General features: G+C 38.1%; 1 protein-coding gene across 1 annotated transcript in view; it reads left to right on the top strand.

Moving 5' to 3' along the window:
- The first annotated feature begins 950 nt into the window (after positions 1–950).
- The window catches only part of UBQLN1 (ubiquilin 1), a 20,665-nt gene continuing 3,521 nt past the window's right edge, over positions 951–18,094 (top strand). Inside the window, exons 1-10 of the mRNA XM_009864476.1 lie at positions 951–1,085; positions 5,002–5,153; positions 9,335–9,450; positions 10,644–10,906; positions 11,705–11,863; positions 12,512–12,755; positions 13,225–13,367; positions 14,340–14,423; positions 17,578–17,693; positions 17,999–18,094. The exon at positions 17,999–18,094 is cut by the window's right edge and continues 97 nt beyond it. Coding sequence (XP_009862778.1) covers positions 951–1,085; positions 5,002–5,153; positions 9,335–9,450; positions 10,644–10,906; positions 11,705–11,863; positions 12,512–12,755; positions 13,225–13,367; positions 14,340–14,423; positions 17,578–17,693; positions 17,999–18,094 — 1,508 coding nt within the window. The remainder of the gene's footprint in view (positions 1,086–5,001; positions 5,154–9,334; positions 9,451–10,643; positions 10,907–11,704; positions 11,864–12,511; positions 12,756–13,224; positions 13,368–14,339; positions 14,424–17,577; positions 17,694–17,998) is intronic.

The following is an 18,094-nucleotide window of genomic DNA, read 5'->3' as shown; positions in this document are numbered from 1 at the left end:
GAATACTGAAGATAGATGTTTGTCCCTTGAGGATGGTAGAGTCTTCTCTTCCACCCTTCTTGAATGTATTTCACACTACAAACAGTAGATAGTTGTTCCAAACGCCGACCTAAGGATAACTATCTTCCAGTATTGTCAGACATCAGATGATGTTGAAGACTGACTTACTCATCTTGTGATTTTTAATTTCTCTTTCTTTTTCTTTTTTCCCCAGAAGCAATACATTTGATGCTGACAACTAAAAAAACCCACAAACCCACATGTATTGAAAATAATTTTGGGGTTTCTATTTTACAAGTGTGTACATGATTCTCTTCTCTCGGCCTTAGAATAAAAGAAAGTGTGCTGGCCTAACCTGTTATTGATAGTATCTTTGACTGTTAACACTAATCATCAAAGGCATTTGCAAAATGTCTTGTGTGGTAACCCACGTTTTATGGGGTAGTCTGTGAATGAGCTGCCATACAGAGAGTTCGGTCCTGCTTATACTGTCTCTTTTCAGAAGTTCCAAGGTTGTGCTGAATGCACATGAAACTGATGAAAAGAATTGACTCTCCTTTTGCTTCTCAATTAGACTTTTTATGTAAATTCTTGACAGTTTTACTATTGTGGCTGGAACAGATCTATTGTGCTTTTGATTCATGCATGTCTGTTGCTGTAGAGGTTGTTTAGAGGGTCCTGGTACATTGGCTGTTGCATTCGTATGTTACTGTAGTGTTGTTTTTGCAGATCATCTAAATAGCATTACATGCAAGTAGGGCAAAGGGAGTGTATACCCTTTGATTCCTGTAATATTAGGTACTATTTGGCTGTGTTCTATAAACGGTGTTTTGTTTCCTTGGCTTTATGGGTAAATAGCAACTTCTAGAAATATATGTCAGAGCTTGGTTTAAGACAATTTGAAGGACGACATTGAACTATTAGAGTGTGTCCGGAGGAGGACAACCAAGATGGTGAAAGGCCTCAAGGGCAAGACTCGTGAGGAGCACCTGAAGTCACTTGGCTTGTTCACCTTGGAGAAGAGAAGACTGAACAATGTCCTCGTTGCAGCCTGCAGCTTCCTCATGGGAGCAATGGAGAGGGAGGTGTTGATTTCCTCTCTCTGGTGACCAATAGGACATGAGAAAATGCAATGGAGCTGCATCACGGATGTTCAGACTGGGCATCAGCAAAAGGCTCTTCACTGAGAGGGTGGTCCATCACTGGAGCAGGCTCCCCAGGGAAGTGGTCACTGCACCAAGCCTGTTGGAGTTCCAGGAACATCTGGAAAATGCTTTTGTTCATATGGCTTAGTTTTAGGTAGTCCTGCAAGGAGCTAGGAGTTGGACTTGGTGATCCTTATGGATCCCTTCCAATTTGACAAATACAAACTGGGCACAGCGTGAGTTAAGAGTAGCCCTGAAGAGAAGGACTTGGGGGTGTTGATAGATGAGAAGCTCAACATGAACGGGCAGTGCACTCATCCGGCCCAGAAGGCCAACCCTGTCCTGAGATGCATCAAGAGGAGTGTGGCCAGCAGGTGGAGACAGGTGATTCTCTCCCTTTACTCTGCTCTTGTGAGACCCCACCTCGAATACTGCGTCCAGTTCTGGTGTCCCCACCATAAGAGAGACATGGATATGTTGGAGGGAGTTCAGAGGAGGGCCACAAAGGTGCATCCAGGAACTGGAGCAGCTCTGCTATGAGGACAGACTGAGGGAACTGGGATTGTTCAGCCTTGAAAAGAGAAGACTCCAGGGGGACCTTATAACTGCCTTCCAATACCTACAGAAAGGCTGGGAAGAGACTTTTTACAAGAGTGTCCACTGATAGGACAAGGGGAGATGAGTTCAAGTTGAAGGAGAATAGATTTAGATTGGATCTTAGGAAAAAATTCTTCAATTTGAGGTTGTTAAGACTCTGGAATAGATTGTCCAGAGATGCTGTGGCTGCCCCCTTCCTGGAGGTGTTCAAGGCCAAGTTGGATGGAGCCTTGAGTAGCCTGATCTAGTTAAGAGGCGTCCCTGCCCATGACAGGGAGGTTGGACTAAGGTCCCCCCAACTCTAAGGTCCCTTCCAGCCTACGCCATTCTGTGATTCTGTGAATATTGTGTAGACTACAGTATTAACCTTCTGATGAGAATTAAGTTGTGGATCTCACTGTCACAACATGTTGTGGAAAATACTCATTTATTACCATAAACGACATAGGTCTTTGGTTTGGCGCATTATGGTAGTCTTCTATTCTCATACATCAGCTCTGTACCAAATTGTGAGTATTTCTGTTATTTTTTTGTTAGTTTGGAATGTGTATGAAGAATAACTAACCAAAGGAATGCAGAATAGGAAGCAGCTGCCTGGACAGTTGGTCTGCAGAAAAAGATTTAGAGTTGTTTAGCTGTTCAATAAGTGGGCACTGTTACATGTTACATGAATATTTTCCTACATGGATCTCTCACTTTTTCTTATAAAAAGGAATGTAGTTTGCAGAGTGTAGGGTATATCCTGTTGTTCCTCTAAGTATAGGTAAGAACTGTTGTGAAATATTTTTGCCAGTTTTGTGCCTCACACTTAAAGTGATGTAATTGGATTTGAAAATCAAAAGAGTGGTGGGAATGATTTGATTAGAAAAGAAACCTTAAGGAAAGATTAGCTTTACTGCAAACATTTTTTCTAAGGAGAACTACGATCTGTTTATATTGTCTGTTGTGGGCGCAACAATGAAGAAGTAGGGTAGTGAAACACTGGGACAGCTTTCTTGTTAAGTTTCCAGGGACTGCGGAGAATGGAATTGATGAACATGTCAGGAACAATTCAGTTAGCTAACCCACTGTGGGAAGAAGTAGACTAAGTCACTTTATAGAGTTCTTGCAAGTCTAAATATTGCCAGTATAAAGTCTGACCTAAAAGTTGTTTCCCCAAGAACTGGAATTAACTCTTATGTGAGTAAACCTAACTAACCAACGGCAATCTCCTACTAACCACAGAGTCTGTGTTTTCTCTCAGACTCTCCTTTTTAAGAAAAATGTTTTTTTTCTATTCCTATACTGTAAACACTTTTAATTAGAGGTTCATCTTTGAAACATGAGACAGGGGGATTTCACTTTTTTTAATCCTGCTTATTATATAATTTAATTATTAGTAACTAACTGCAAAATTAATATTCTAATTTCCTATTTGGAATGAGAATTCTTGAGGACATTTGGGATGCTTTGTAAAATAGTATGGTCAACTTAAGTTTAAAATGTTAAATAGGGTTGTTATGGGTTAGGGCTGGGCCAGCCACTAAGACACAGACATACGCTCTCTAACCCCTATTTCGACCCCAAACTGGAAGGAAAAGAGAATGAGGCAGAGAGAGTTAAGAGTTGGAAGAGAAAACTAAAACAGCTTTAATGAAACAATAATAGAAATAATAGTGAAGTGATAAAGAACTATGCAACTATATACTGCAGAGCAGGAGGCACTGGGAAATCCCCGGGCTCAGTGGCAGCAGGAGCTGGATAAAGGGAGCTGGATTCAGGAACTCAGGATGTGGATCAAAAGCAGGAGATTGGACAGAGCCCTCCCTGGACACTGGCAGTTGCAGAAAAAGGCAGAAACTCTCGTAATCGCTCAATATATAACAAATATAATGTATATGGAATGGAATAGTCTTGTTGGTCACCTGTCCTGTCTGTTACCCCCCAGAGGTGCAACCTTGTACTTCCTTGTGACCCCTCTTACTACCTGGCACCCCCAGCGTGACACACAAGAGCCAGCAGTAGCCTTGGTCACTACAGGAATAAGTATCAGCAAGAGCCTTTGTGCATCCCAGTCCCAGGCAGTAACTGCAAACATCAGGTGTTATCACTGCCAGTAGCAGACACAGGCTGCAAAAACATGCTGCTGACTTCAGAAAGTGCAGCTTCTTAGAAGAGACTGTGCTGGAAAGTAAAAGTCACTGAACAGAATTGGTTCTGTTTAGCTCAAATCAGGACAAGAATGAACTTCTGGAGGACTTCTTAACTCCTACAATAATTTAAAAAAATATTTAATGTACTATCTAATACTATCTACTACCTGAATAAATTTATCTGGCATTCTTGTAATCAAGTCATTAGCATTCTTCTTTGATATCTTCCTGTAAGTTTGGTGATTATTTATTTGTTTGGTTGTTTTTTTTTCTTTCAGTGAAGGCATTTTTCTAGAAAATAATAAATCTCTGTCAGAACTCAGTTAAAGCATGACCTGGCTATAATTGGCTGGTAGGGCAAGAAAGTATACAGTGGGCTGCCATAATCAGTTGTTTTAATGAGGGTTTGATTTCCTGGCCAGCTGAAGTACGTGGTTACTCACCATGTCCAGGGCTGCAGCCACGTTTCATGTAGCTATGTCTTATGTTGAATGAGAAGGCAGAGAGATCTGACAGGTAACTTTTGCCTATTGGAAATGAATGCTAGTTGTGACACATGGAAGGAAGCAAAAACATATCTAGAAAGAGTGGATCCTCCTCGGTTCAGTTTTGGCAAAAGCTTAGGTAGGTTTGTTGTGCTTCTGACATTTCATCCTCCATCTTTCAGCTATGGATGGCTTTAGTGGTGCATGAGCGTGTATATATATTAGTGTGTACTTACTAGTATGCAGTTATATACATACTTTTACATTATGTATATGTGTGTATATGTAAGTAGTATTATGTATTTATTGTCATGGATGCATGCCTGATTGAAGCCATAGTTGTCTTTACATGGAGTCAGATTTTTTTATTGCTGGTTATATGACTAGTCATCTAGATATGAAACTCTTGAAATTTTTATGGTACATAGGAAGAAATAACTTACCCATCTTCCTGTGGACAAAAAAACATTGAGAGAACTTGAAGTATGTCTAGATAGTGTAAAATAAAACCTGCAGTGCAAGTGGAGTAATTCACATTAAATGTGAACAGAGTGGCTTGTCCTTAGATCATTAAAAATATAGTTCAGTATTTAATTGCATAAATGTATAATAATAATAATAACTGGTTTGTTTTTTTTTTAGTTCAAGGAAGAAATCTCTAAGCGTTTCAAGTCCCATACTGATCAGCTTGTGTTGATATTTGCTGGAAAAATTTTAAAAGATCAGGATACTCTGACTCAGCATGGAATCCACGATGGACTTACTGTTCATCTGGTTATCAAAACACAAAACAGGTAAATTGACTGATGAGTGATCTTCTATTTGCCTCTAAGAAGTAAAAATACTCTGAATTCTTAAAACCTTTGCGTTGGGCTAAATCACTTTAATCAGCTTTTTAGTCACATTTGCTGCAGAATAACAGTCTGAAATTACAGTGTTTTTTTCTTTAGTTTATCTTGTATTTTAATGGGATTCATGTTTCTAAATGTAAGTCTCTCGCTTTTTTCTTATTTAACTTTTTGATTTTAGTGCTGAGTGCTGACTCTGTTTGGCTTCATAGTTCTTAGACATCTTACCATCCATAAAGATGCTCTTACTATCTGTAAAGATACGTTGTGCAGCTTTTTACACACATAGAAACTTGAGCGTGAATCCTTGCTCACTGTTTTGATAAAGGAGAAAAAAAAAAGAAAATTTTTGTAAGCGAACTGCTTTAGTGTAACTAAACATAAAGATTTGGATTTTAAGACTGTTTTGTTTTAATGAGGCAACTTCAAATTGACAGTGAAAAAGTTGCATCAGTTGAACTACGTCATTGACACATGCTTCATGTGAAGAGCCCAGAAGGAGACGGGTCAACTAAAAAATCCTTTCAGGAAGCACAGTAATATATTCCTCAATTCAATCTGGCTTGCTTAGTCAGGAGCGTGTTTGTTGCTCTAGACTGAAAGTGTTCTTGCTCCTGGTCTGAGTCTTTCTTGTTTGTGGTGGGGATCTCCTCCTGCTGGAAGATACCAGGTAATGAAGGAGAGAGCATTGAACTTAGAAGAGAAAAAAAGGGATGCTTTCTCTTTCCAGGCTTCAGCAAGTCACAAAGGCCTTTTACTAACATTAGCATAAAAAGTAGGCATATGTTGAAATTGGTAGCTCTACCATTAAATGTAGACATTTTTTGAAATTGCTGTCTTCAATTCCATGCTCACTTCCTGGCTGAACTATCTTCTCTGTGCTAGATTCATGTCTCTGTCAAAACACTTTTGTTTCCACTGACAAGAGGTCTCCCTTCCCTGGCCTGTGCCTCCCCAGCCTGAAATTTAGACCTGATAACCGTCCCAGTCTTGCACACAGTATTAGCTAATACTGCGATTTTGCACTTCATCCATCTAAACTAGTATTCTGTTGTCATGACTTCTCCTTTTTTTGCCTGCAGTGTTGCGTGTGGCAGAGAGGCTTCATGAGTAGTGAGAGCAGAATGCTTTTGACTCACAGTCTTCAGAGGTCTCGTAGATTGGATATCCACTAACTATACATACTGAAATACCAGTGGCCGTCTCTTTGTACCTTCTTGCACTTTGCCTCTGAGCAAAGGACCACCCGTATGCAATACCATTCTTATGGTTTTGAGGAATTCTTGGTGTTCCTGCATTGCTCTGATCAGCATTGCAATCCATATCTCCCCTCTCTTCTGTTTTTTTAAAATTATTTATTTAATAATTTTAGAAAAGTATATTACTGTTATCTTCAGAATGTTTTAATCATGCCAGACAAGAAAGTAGAAACAAAAAACTACAGACCCTTTTTATATATCTATCCTATCTTCAAATTAGGCAGTAACGTCTTCACCTACTAGCTTTACTCAAGTAAACTAAAAACATGCTCCTAAGACCTGCTAAAAAGAATCGCTACCACAATGAAAATCACCTTTGAAAAATATAACTTTGTCCTCAGTCATCTCAATATCGTTTTTGCTAAAATATCTGGATTTTACACTTGTCCCAAAAGGCAATACTTAGACCCTACTGGTGTGGCCCGGCAAGTGCTGATTTTCAGTATGAATATCAATACTGGATTGCTCCCAACTACTTTGTGCTATGCCATTTACTTTTCTGTTGACTGTTGCTGCCATATATCCGACTAAACAAAAGTCCTTTTCCAAAACTAGATCTGAAGAGGATCTTTTCCCTTCTAAACAATATTAGTTGTGTAACTTCCAAATAGGAATCCTCATAGATCCCAACCAATATTTGGGAGAAAGGATGATGTATGTTACACTGCTCTAGTTCTATAATTCCAGCATGATACAGGTGTCCAGTGTAGTCGTGTAACCTTTCCTTGTAGCAGTGAGTGATTAGCAGTGGGCGGTGAAGATGCATTGAATTTCTGAATACAAAGTTCCAAGTGAATACCTATAATTTTTTCAGAAATGGCAGGAGGAAACATAATGGCAAAGCAGGTAGAAAAGAGGACGTGCACTTTACAGGAATTTCACTCAAAGGCTTGAGGCTGACAGACATGATAGTAAAACAATTATCTTAAAGGTATATCATCCCCGTTTCCACAGAAGCACTACGAACTGCAAGTTTTCAGTTTCATCTATTTTTCTATCCTGCTTTGCAAGACTTTTCTGTCCATTACATGAAGAGGGACAGTTGCTTCTCAAAGTATTTTCTCACTTGGAAAACCAAATTTGATTTTATGCTTGGTTTTTTCCCTTTTGTTTATGGAGGAAAGATCTATGTATTTTCTAGACCAAGGAAACCAAATATCTCTAGCAGAAGATCCACGGTCAGTATGCAGTCTGTAGTCTTCCTCATTGAAGTTACAACTGCTTGGCTAATGGTAGTCATCTTGTGTTCAAAGTTGGCAGTTGCTGTTAATTTTCAGAGTATTAATTCTTTTCTACTCAGGACCCTAGAGTTTCACCCAGTGCTTTATGTCAGGGCAGCTTATGTCAAAGGCAAGTATCCAGATATTTCCTTCCTTGGATTGTTAACAGTTGTCAGGAAGATTTCCTCTAGAATGGGTTTTCATTCAGCAGAATCTGTGTGTGTTTTGATAGACCTGAAAGTAAGCAAGAAAGGAATACAAACTAAAATATGCAAAACTGGATTCATAGGAATCATTGTGGACTAAAGTTTTAGAAGAACTATTAGATCTTGTGGACTCAGTTTCTCTTCCTTCACATGCAGAACATCAGTAAGAACTTGAATGAGGTGATTTGGTCACATGGCAGCCTGCACTTGCATGACTTGGCCTGAGGTGTTTTATTTATCTGTTTACAAGAATGTGGGTCAGATCACCAGGGTATACCAGCAGATGGGCTACTTACAACCTATTGTTGATGACTTGGTGAAAGAACTTGTGAAGCGTACCAAGTATTTCATTGTTCTTTTGATTTCTGACTATGGTTTTGGCAGCTGATGCTCAGCCTTGAGTCAGAGTACTCTCAGAAAGCTCAGGAAAGCCTCTGAACCTGAGATATCTCTCATGCTTGGTTTTTTTGGCATTAATTTGTTTGGTAGTGGTGGTGTTGTGATTTGGTTTTTTCCTCCTTAGTCTTTACTTTAGTGGAACAAGCACAGAATTTTATTATAACAGAAGGTACTATGAGATGAACAGAGACAGAAGATTTAGTGTGCAGTCAAATCCTCAAATCTGTGTGGGGTCTGAATTTATAGTTTCTACAAGTCATTTTATGCTATAATTCTACAAATACAGGCATTTAAGAGATTGTTGAACCAGACCAGAGAACTGATTTGGGTTGCAGGCTAGCTGCTTTTGAGCAGAGGTCAGATTATCTTTACACAAACTCAATTCCTTGATCTCTCTTACTACATGGCAGCACCCGTGTTTATGCTTCTGCGGTAGAAATGTATGGTGGGTATATGCCTTGGGCAACCTGTAGTGCCTGGGCTAAATTATGCTGGCTTTAACTTCATGTAACTACATTTTTACCCTGTTCTTGAAGTCTTACGGGTTATTGCGATTCTGATATTTGACTTCTAATGAAATAAGATATTGACAGGATTTTACATTCAGTAAGGCATCCTGTTAACGATATGTATGAAATAAATCTGACATTAAATCTTGCTAGGGTTTATTTCTTTAAGCCCCAGGAAGGTAATGAGTAGTACTTGATTATAGCGGAATAAGGCAAGGATCCTTAAAGCCAGATAAAGACAGGAAACAATTCATTGCCAGGCGTCCTAGAGACAGAGTGAGAAGGTGGTAATGGCTGCTGTGGAGTCCATCCATTTTTTTTAATATTTCAGACTACTGTTCCAAAAAACTGCTAACATCACAGATATCTGAGAATGACTTTTTATAGGAAACCACCTAGAGATAGTAGTGTGATTTTTGAGGGAAAAAACCCAAAATGTAAATGAAGATTCTCAAATATAATACTATTCCTGTATTTAACGGCATTATTTAAATTAATTCGTTGAACTTGCAAATTTTAAACTTGCTTTTTTAGATCACAAGACCATCCCGCTCAACAAGCAAACACCACTGGGAGCACTGCTACTACATCAACATCAAGCAGTAGTACCTCAACACCACCTTCAACAAATAGTAACCCTTTTGGTTTGGGTAAGAATATTTGTTAGGTAGCATAGGGGGTGTCTTCTCTTGGACTCATGTAATTGTCCCTGAGGCTTTATTCTTCAAAAGCTTTAAAAAAAAAAACAACCCAAACCAACACACCATCCAAAAACCTGATTACAAATGTCTGTGGTATTGGTTGTGGAAGGTTTCTTATCAGTAAGTTATCAGAGGAAAATTACTTCCTTAATTTTATATGCAGAACTTCAGACTTGTGATGTTTCACCTTCAGTAATTAAGAGCCACCCATGTTATATTCTGGTATTATGGGTAATGAAACTCCTTCCAATGTCCTTGCGCTCCCTAAAAGTGCATTTGAATTGCTACAAGGAGAGTATTGATGAAGTTGGACTTGCAATGTAAAGTCTCAATCTAGAACGAAAGTAACGAAGTTGCTGCTAATCTTACAGTTCAGTATTTCTTAGGTTCCAAGTCTAATAACATTATCGGTCTTCTCTTTCAAGAATAAAAAGCCTGGAGTCTATTTGCTTAAAATATTAATTCCATAATCACAGGGGAGTTTTTGGTTCATTCGTTTTCATTGGATTCGTTTTTGGGAGTTGGGGAAGGGGTAGAATTGGAAAAGCTTACCATAATAAACAGTTGCTTTCTAAGGTGCAGACAGTTCTTCGGACTGACTAATGCATTTAGATTTTTTTTTTTCTTTTGCTTGGGCTCGGCAAAGGAGGGAAATTCAAAATATAATTAATTCTTGGTGCATTAGTAAGAAGATCTCTGCCTGTAATTACAATAGGGAATAGGAGTCATATTCCAAGATCTGTCTTGGTTATAATCTAGCCAAGAGGACACAGATAAATTATTATAAATAACTTGGAAAATGTTGCTGAGAGTAGTGGGAGGAACCCAAGCCCTGTAACTCAAACATTGCTTGTGTTTTATTTGTGGAAAATCAAAACAAAAGCTGTTGAAATTGTAACAACCTGTATTTCAAGTGCAGTTGAACTTTTAGTTTTGAGTCATTGTTTAAAGAAGCAAACTCTTACTTGATAACTCCTGAACAACCTTCCAAAGTTGGATTTCCCATTCATTTTTATTATTGTGAAGTGTAGGATATATCCAAGTATTTTGTGTCTAGAAAGAACATATGTCTAGAAAGAATATATGTTAAGACATATATTAGAAATTGAAAGTTCAATGATATTTTTTTCATCCTCTTAAAGGTGGCCTTGGAGGTTTGGCAGGTCTGAGTAGCCTGGGCTTAAATACATCAAACTTTTCAGAGTTGCAGAGTCAGATGCAACGGCAACTTATGTCCAATCCAGAAATGATGGTTCGGATAATGGAAGACCCCCTTGTTCAGAGCATGCTTTCAAATCCTGACCTGATGAGGCAGTTAATTATGGCTAACCCTCAAATGCAGCAACTGATACAGAGAAATCCAGAAATCAGTCACATGCTGAATAATCCTGATATAATGAGACAGGTATGTGAAAGGATCTCTGTAAGTTCGTGCCCTTTGATTGTACTGTAACTGTGAACAACAGAGGAGGAATTGGACGTGTTTAGCTGAGTGCATAAACATTCTTGAAGTACTTGGGCTTGTTAGAAAATCCATAAAAAGTTGCTATAGGCAACTCCTGTTTGTAGCTGTTGATGTCTGAAACAGACTGATAATTCAGAAAGTATGCAGTGTTGTTTTGAAAGACATTGAAGACTTGTGTAATCAGGTCTTCTGAGGTTAGAGTTCCATGTCCCTGTGTGCACTTGAAACCTTCTGTTGTCTAGCCAACACTGAGTTTTCCAAAAGTGATAATTCTCCAAAATACTACATATTTTCATTTTATCTAACTGTGAGTTCTTTTGAGTGCTTTTAAAATTAGATAGTACACAAGACATGCTGTGTGGCAGAAGGTATATATAAAAAAAAGACATTTTTGAAAGTGTGGATATGTTAAATTTTGTAGCATAGACTGCTTGCTGTAATGATGTTAGAAATGGTGGGAGTATATTGTGTTGAAAAGATGAAGAAAGAATAGTTCATTCAAGGTTTTTCTTCTGTTTAGCCAGTGTTTTCTGAATCAACCAGCATCGTGGCAGTTGTGGTAGAATACTGGGTAAATATTGCATTCGGTTGACTCCCACTAAGCTGGCGACTTGATTTCATTTTAATCTTAATTTCAAACTAGGTTAGACAGTGGTGACTGAGATACTGCCAAATGCTGCCATTTTCACTTTAGAATGGATTTCTTATTAATACACATTAAATGTTCCACTGTCCTAGACACTAGAGCTTGCTAGAAACCCTGCAATGATGCAGGAAATGATGAGAAACCAAGACCGAGCCTTTAGCAATCTTGAAAGTATACCAGGTGGATACAATGCCTTGCGACGTATATACACGGATATTCAGGAACCAATGTTGAATGCAGCTCAGGAACAGGTGAGAAAAGATGGCAAATGCCACTGGAAGTAAATATTTTCTAAAGATAAGAACATGTAAGTAGTGTAAATATCCAAATGTGTACTTGACAGAATATTTCTTGAAGCTTGAAGTGACATGACCTCTTACTTTTGAGAGGAAAAGTCTTTAAAATTTCTGTGCTCTTCTAAGCTTGGGGAAATATAGATACTATTTTGTGTATTTGAGAAGCTATTTTAAAGTTAATGAATTTCTGTATTACTTAAATTTTAATTCCTTTTAATTCTTTGCCTTAGAATTCTGAAGTTGAGGAAATGTTTTTAAGGGTTTATTTAATAACTTGGAACCTAAGATGGGAATCAAAAAAGGCTTTGAGGTTGGAAACCAGTATGCAAAGCAAAATCTTACTGTAATCATAATACCAGTGTGGTAACAACACTGCTTTCAAAAAGAAATGTGATTTAATTTTTTTTGAGGTGCTATTATCTCTCAATGTTGTCATCTTTTCAGAGTATTTACAGTGAATTACTGTAGAACGGTGAGTATAACTGATCAAGAGCCATCAACCTTTATTTTCGTGTGTAGTTTTGGAAAGATAACTTACTATTTACAGTGAACGTTAAAATGGTTGGCTTTAGTAGGTGATACCTGTTTGCTTTCCTTTTGTAGTTTGGAGGTAACCCATTTGCTTCTTTAGTGAGCAATGCACCCACAGGAGGGGACACTCAGCCATCTCGTACAGAAAATAGAGATCCTCTACCAAACCCCTGGGCTCCTCAGTCTGGCTCACAGACTTCCACGACAAGTACCAACAGCAGTGGCGAGAGTGGTGGCAGTAGTAGTGCCGGAAATAGCACCTCTGGTAGTACAGGACAGAGCTCAACTCTACCAAATTTGGGACCTGGACTAGGAGGTGTGTTTGTTATTGCAGTTGTATACATTTGCACATACTTGGAGTTTGAAATGATTCTTTCATTAGAAAAAAAGTTTTTGATTCAGAGTTTTTGTTGCTGTTCACTTTTGTAGAACACTTGACTAGTATCAAAGTCCTCTGTAGAAAAACAAACATGAAAAGCAGACTAAGGCTAATAATAGGTCTTAAAATAATGAAGGTAGAGAGCTTCTAGATGAATAATAGTATTTATCATAGGCAAATGTTAAAAAAGCTAATAATTCAGATACTTAATGGGACTGCCTGTTGGATACAGCCTGTCTTCGCCTCTAGGGTAAATGTGTCTATGCAAGTAGAACCACACTAAGGTGTATTTCAGGAACTAAACCACTTAGAAACCAGATCGTTATACCCTGGTCTTAGGTGGTCTAATTTGACTGGTGAGAGTCAGGATATTTGCTAAAGTGACTTTATTTTTTTTTTTTTTAAGCTGGTATGTTCAACACACCGGGAATGCAGAGCTTATTACAGCAGATAACAGAAAACCCACAGCTTATGCAGAATATGTTGTCTGCACCCTATATGAGAAGCATGATGCAGTCATTAAGCCAGAACCCTGATCTTGCAGTACAGGTAAATGCATTTATGTAGTAATGTTTTGTGTAAAAAGAGTTGAATCTGTGATATGGTTGAATTTTCACTTGTGTCAACATCTCAACAATTGTCAGTACTGAGTGGCCCAGTTTTTAATGTTAATCCCTAACTAACTGAAATTATTACCTACTTACATTTAACAATTTGTTGCAGTGAGCTTCTTCAATTAGTAGTTGAACAGCGTGCCAGGTATGCTTCTAAAATAACTTGCAAGTTTGTGTATGTTTTGTACAGCCCTAAACTTGTGACCAAACAAAAGATCCAGTTAGAGAAAATAAACACTTTAGTTGTAAATTCAGGCAGAACTACCAGTAAATAAATATGTCCTACAATAGCTTAGGACAAGTGAAGGGAGGGGAATCTAGGCATTACTTTGGTTCTAACTTCTCTGTTGTGACCTGTAATCACTGCAGAAATGCAGGTGCTGTTTTTTGAATGGTATTGTAGAAATGCTTTCAAATTTTACTTAATGCAGTAATATCCAAAATCAAATCTGAAATGAGATTAAAGAAATCTTTTCTGTATTAAATACTTACTTGGAAGTGTCTTTGACTTCAGGTGGTGTTTACAGGGAAACCATCACTTAGCTCTATAGTGGAGACTAAACAGAAAAGGATTTTCTTGTAATACAAGTGAGATTGTCTTGTCAAGTCTTAAAAGACAAAAAAATCCCCAAACAAACAAGTAAAACCAAGCCAACAGCAGGAAACAAAAGCAAACAAAAAAACCATGCACTAAAAACCCAGGGAAACAAACTACAAACACCACCAAAATTGCCAAAAAACCCTGCAGTGTGTTCAGGCTAGTGGTTCATGAAGTTTTGGTGAAAGAAGTAGATGATTATTATTTAGTGAGATTATTTTCATAGACTATTTTTATGTAAGCAGTTGTCTTAAAACGCTCTGTGATTTTACTTCTTGATCTTTGAAGTTAAATATTTTTGTCCCATAGATGATGTTGAATAATCCTTTATTTGCTGGAAACCCTCAACTTCAGGAACAAATGAGGCAACAACTTCCAACTTTCCTTCAGCAAGTAAGATGAGATACTAGCTGTTAATAAACGTCTACAGGTCAACGAGCAATATTTTCAATAAACTGCTGTCTTTCTATGATTTAGCTACAGGCTAGATTCTGTAATATATTCTCATTAGCTTTGGACACAAAGTTAGATTGTCCCTTAGTAATAAATTCTTGCTTAGTATCTCCATCCCTTTCAAAAGTTAAACCTGACTTCTAGTGGATGTTTTTGTCTGTGGCTAGCACAACTGCTTAGATTTGCTCTTGCTTCTTTGCTTAGAAGGAACAATTGTACTTAACTGTGCATCAGCCAAAGAACACTTGTTTGTCAAACAATTTGTTTTGCAAATTAAAAAGATTAGTTCTTTTCCCACCACTAGAAAAAAAAATTCACTAGGCTTTTCTTGTGCCTCTTCAAATCTATGTTTGGGAATAGCCAAGTCATTAGCTAGTTAAAATAAGTGAGTTTTGAAGTTTCTTGCCTGTGAAGAGTGCACTACCATCTTCCTCTCTTAACAATGTTTTGCTTGCAGCTCAGGTATCTGCTAAGTATTAGTTACCACAGCGTGTAGTAGTATTGTGTTTCTGAAATAGAGACAAACAAGATTTTTTTCCCCCAGGAACTGAAAACTTAATCCAGTGCATGAGTTCCATCATTAGGCAGTCCTTGCAAATCAGAGTAAATGTGCCTTGCCCAAACGTGATAGCACAGAGGCAGTTTTGAGTAAAATAATTATCAAATGCATGAGTTACACTAGCTAGTTCAGTATTCAGAAGAAACTTTAAATTGTTTCAACCACATGTATGGCTGTAGTGTTTTATAATTCCACTCCTTAGTGGTGACTCAGTAGTATCTGAGGAGGTAGTTCCACGTGGATGTTTTGAAATCTGTGAATAAATGGTAGTTAATGAAGGCACAGTAAGAATATTTTCTTTCTCCTTTGGGTATCTCCTTCTGTCAGTATCACATTGGGGTTTATCTTCGCAACTAGTTCCCTGTTGTATTCACTATGTTAGGTTAGATGATCAGCAGCACTAGCAGGTGAAGTAGAGAAATATCTGGGCGTTCTGAGAATGTTGACAATATTACAGCTTATACTTACTTGCTTATCCACTGGCATTTATGTTATGGGATGGGGTAACAGAAACCATATAATGTTACTCTGCATGGTGGAAGGCATCTTTTGCAATAAAGGGCAATTGCCCAGTAATTTCCAGAACTAGGAAAGAATTGGGAATACTTAACAACTGTAATTAATACCATTAATAGAGACAAGATCCAGCTCACTTATGTGCCCTGGGAATTGTTGGACTACCATTTCTATAAAACATCTTCAAATATCAGACAGTAAGTTGTGAATTAAATACTTTCTTAAAGTAGTTGCAGCAGGTTTCTTTGAAGAACCCAAAATGTTTTCCTCTTCAAAATTTGAATAAGTTTTGTTAGCTGTACATTTATTCTCTGACTCTTAGCTATCAGGAAAATAAAAATCTAAGAGATTAATAGAGAATGTTAACAACTTGCTGTGCTTAAGTCTTATTATGCACCCCGATTCCAGAGCAGAGTTCTTCATGTCCTATTCTGCAATTTTGCTCTGTACCAGGGGAAGTTTGACTTTAATCTGTGATTTCTGTATGAATCAAAAACGTATTTTCAGCAGAGGAAGCTTGGTCTAGTTGCCACATGAAGGCTACTTAGATTAATAAGCATGTCTGCTACTTGAAGTAGGTCTGGCTACCAAGACCATGTCACTTGGTATGTGACTGAAACACATTACTTTTCATTTACCTGTGACATCTCTAAGCAGAGGTGAGCATAAGCCATTTGTTTTGGTTTTGTGTATGTTGTGGTTTAACCCCAACCAATAACTAAGCACCATGCAGCTCCTCACTCACTCTTCCCCTCTCCCAATGAGATGAGCAGGAGAATTATTAAAAAAAGCAAAACTTGTGGGCTGAGGTAAGAACAGTTTAATAACTAAACTGGACATCACCTAAAATTGTCAGGTTTCTGGACATTTGATTTCAGAAATAAAAAAAAAAATTGCTTTTTACATTATCTGTGGATGTGAAATCTAGTTTTTAATTGAAATCTGTCATGGTCTAACCCCAGCAAGTAACAAAGCGCCACACAGCCGCTCACTCACTCCCCCCACAGTGCCACAGTGGGATGGTGGAGAGAATGGAAGACTAAAAGTGAGAAAACTCGTGGGTTGAGGTAAGGGCAGTTAGACAAAGCAGAAGCCGCACCCACAAGCAAAGCAAAACAAGGAATAAATTCTCCACTTCTCTTTTGCAGGCAGATATTGAGCCATCTCCAGGAAAGCAGGGTTCCAACATGCATAATAGTTATGTGGGAAGACAGAATGCTGTAACTCCCAAGTCCTCTTCCCTTCCTGGCTGTGTCCCCTCCCAACTTCTTGTGCACCCCCATCTTCTTCAGTGGTAGGGTGCTGTGAAGAGCAGAAAAAGTCTTGATGCTGTGTGAGCACGGCTTGGCAGTAACTAAAACATACCTGTGTTATCAACACTTTCCTCACAAATCCAAAATGTAGCCCATTACCATAGTGAACAAAACTACCTCTATCCCAGCCAAAACCAGCACAAAGTCACAGTAGACTGGGAGCCCTTGAGTATTATGTTTTCACTTGCCAGTATGTTTTGCAGTGTATTTGTCTCCATTTCTCTATGCTATGAGAGCACTACACATAGGCAGACCTGCATAAATAGCCATGATCAAACAATTAAACTGCTGTGGTCTGAATTAGCTAAGGAAAAGGAGTGTTGTGTAAGTTGGATATTTATTGGTTAGGTTTCTTTGTGTTCAGTGTTGTTGCTTACCAGTAGTACGACATAGGAGACTAATTCTATAATGACGTTGGACTAATGCAGTCTTAGGGTTTTGAAAGATGATGAAATCCGCTAGAAGAGGTAATGAAAATGTGTACTTCTCATTTGGAAGGCTTTGTCCACATCTAGAGAGTTCGTTGATGACCTGCTATGAAAGTTTTCTCGACAAAAGAAAATAGTACCTGGAGGATTTCGTGTAAATATTCAAATATGAAGTTGAAAAACAAGTTCTGAAATTATGTCAGATTCTGTGAAGCATCTAATGATAAAAGAGTAACTGAACACCTTCGTATGATTAAGAGTTTCTCTCACTCTCTTAGATGCAGAATCCTGACACGTTATCAGCTATGTCAAACCCTAGAGCAATGCAGGCTTTACTACAGATCCAGCAGGGCTTGCAGACACTAGCAACAGAAGCACCAGGGCTTATACCAGGGTAAGAATTTGTCTTAGAAATTTATACAAGAACTTTTTTGTTGTGTTTCGTTATTCATTGTTTTTACATGTAGAGATTTAACCCGGGTTTTATTAAAGACAATACCGCCTGCCTTTTTTAGTTTAACTAGACTTTTTTTGGAATCTATCACATTTTTGCCTGCTGCACACTTCTAAACAGTGATAACTCTGGTCTTTGTCTTAAGACAATTGACATAATTTTTATTTGGTAATTAAATAAATGAAAAGAGGCAAGCTAGTATTTATTGTTCAAGTGTTGTATTTCTTTTTCTGTCATTTATGCAGATTTAATCCTGGTTTAGGATTGGGAAGCAGTGGAGCTCCTACAGGGTCCACTGTTCCTAGTTCTGTTCCCAGTGAAAATACAAATCCAGCATCAGG

This window comes from Apaloderma vittatum, unplaced genomic scaffold (genome assembly GCF_000703405.1).
Source record: "Apaloderma vittatum isolate BGI_N311 unplaced genomic scaffold, ASM70340v1 scaffold9812, whole genome shotgun sequence".
In the NCBI taxonomy this organism is placed as follows: Eukaryota; Metazoa; Chordata; class Aves; order Trogoniformes; family Trogonidae; genus Apaloderma; species Apaloderma vittatum.
Note: the sequence above shows the minus strand (reverse complement) of the source record. Positions and strands in the feature narration are given on the sequence as shown.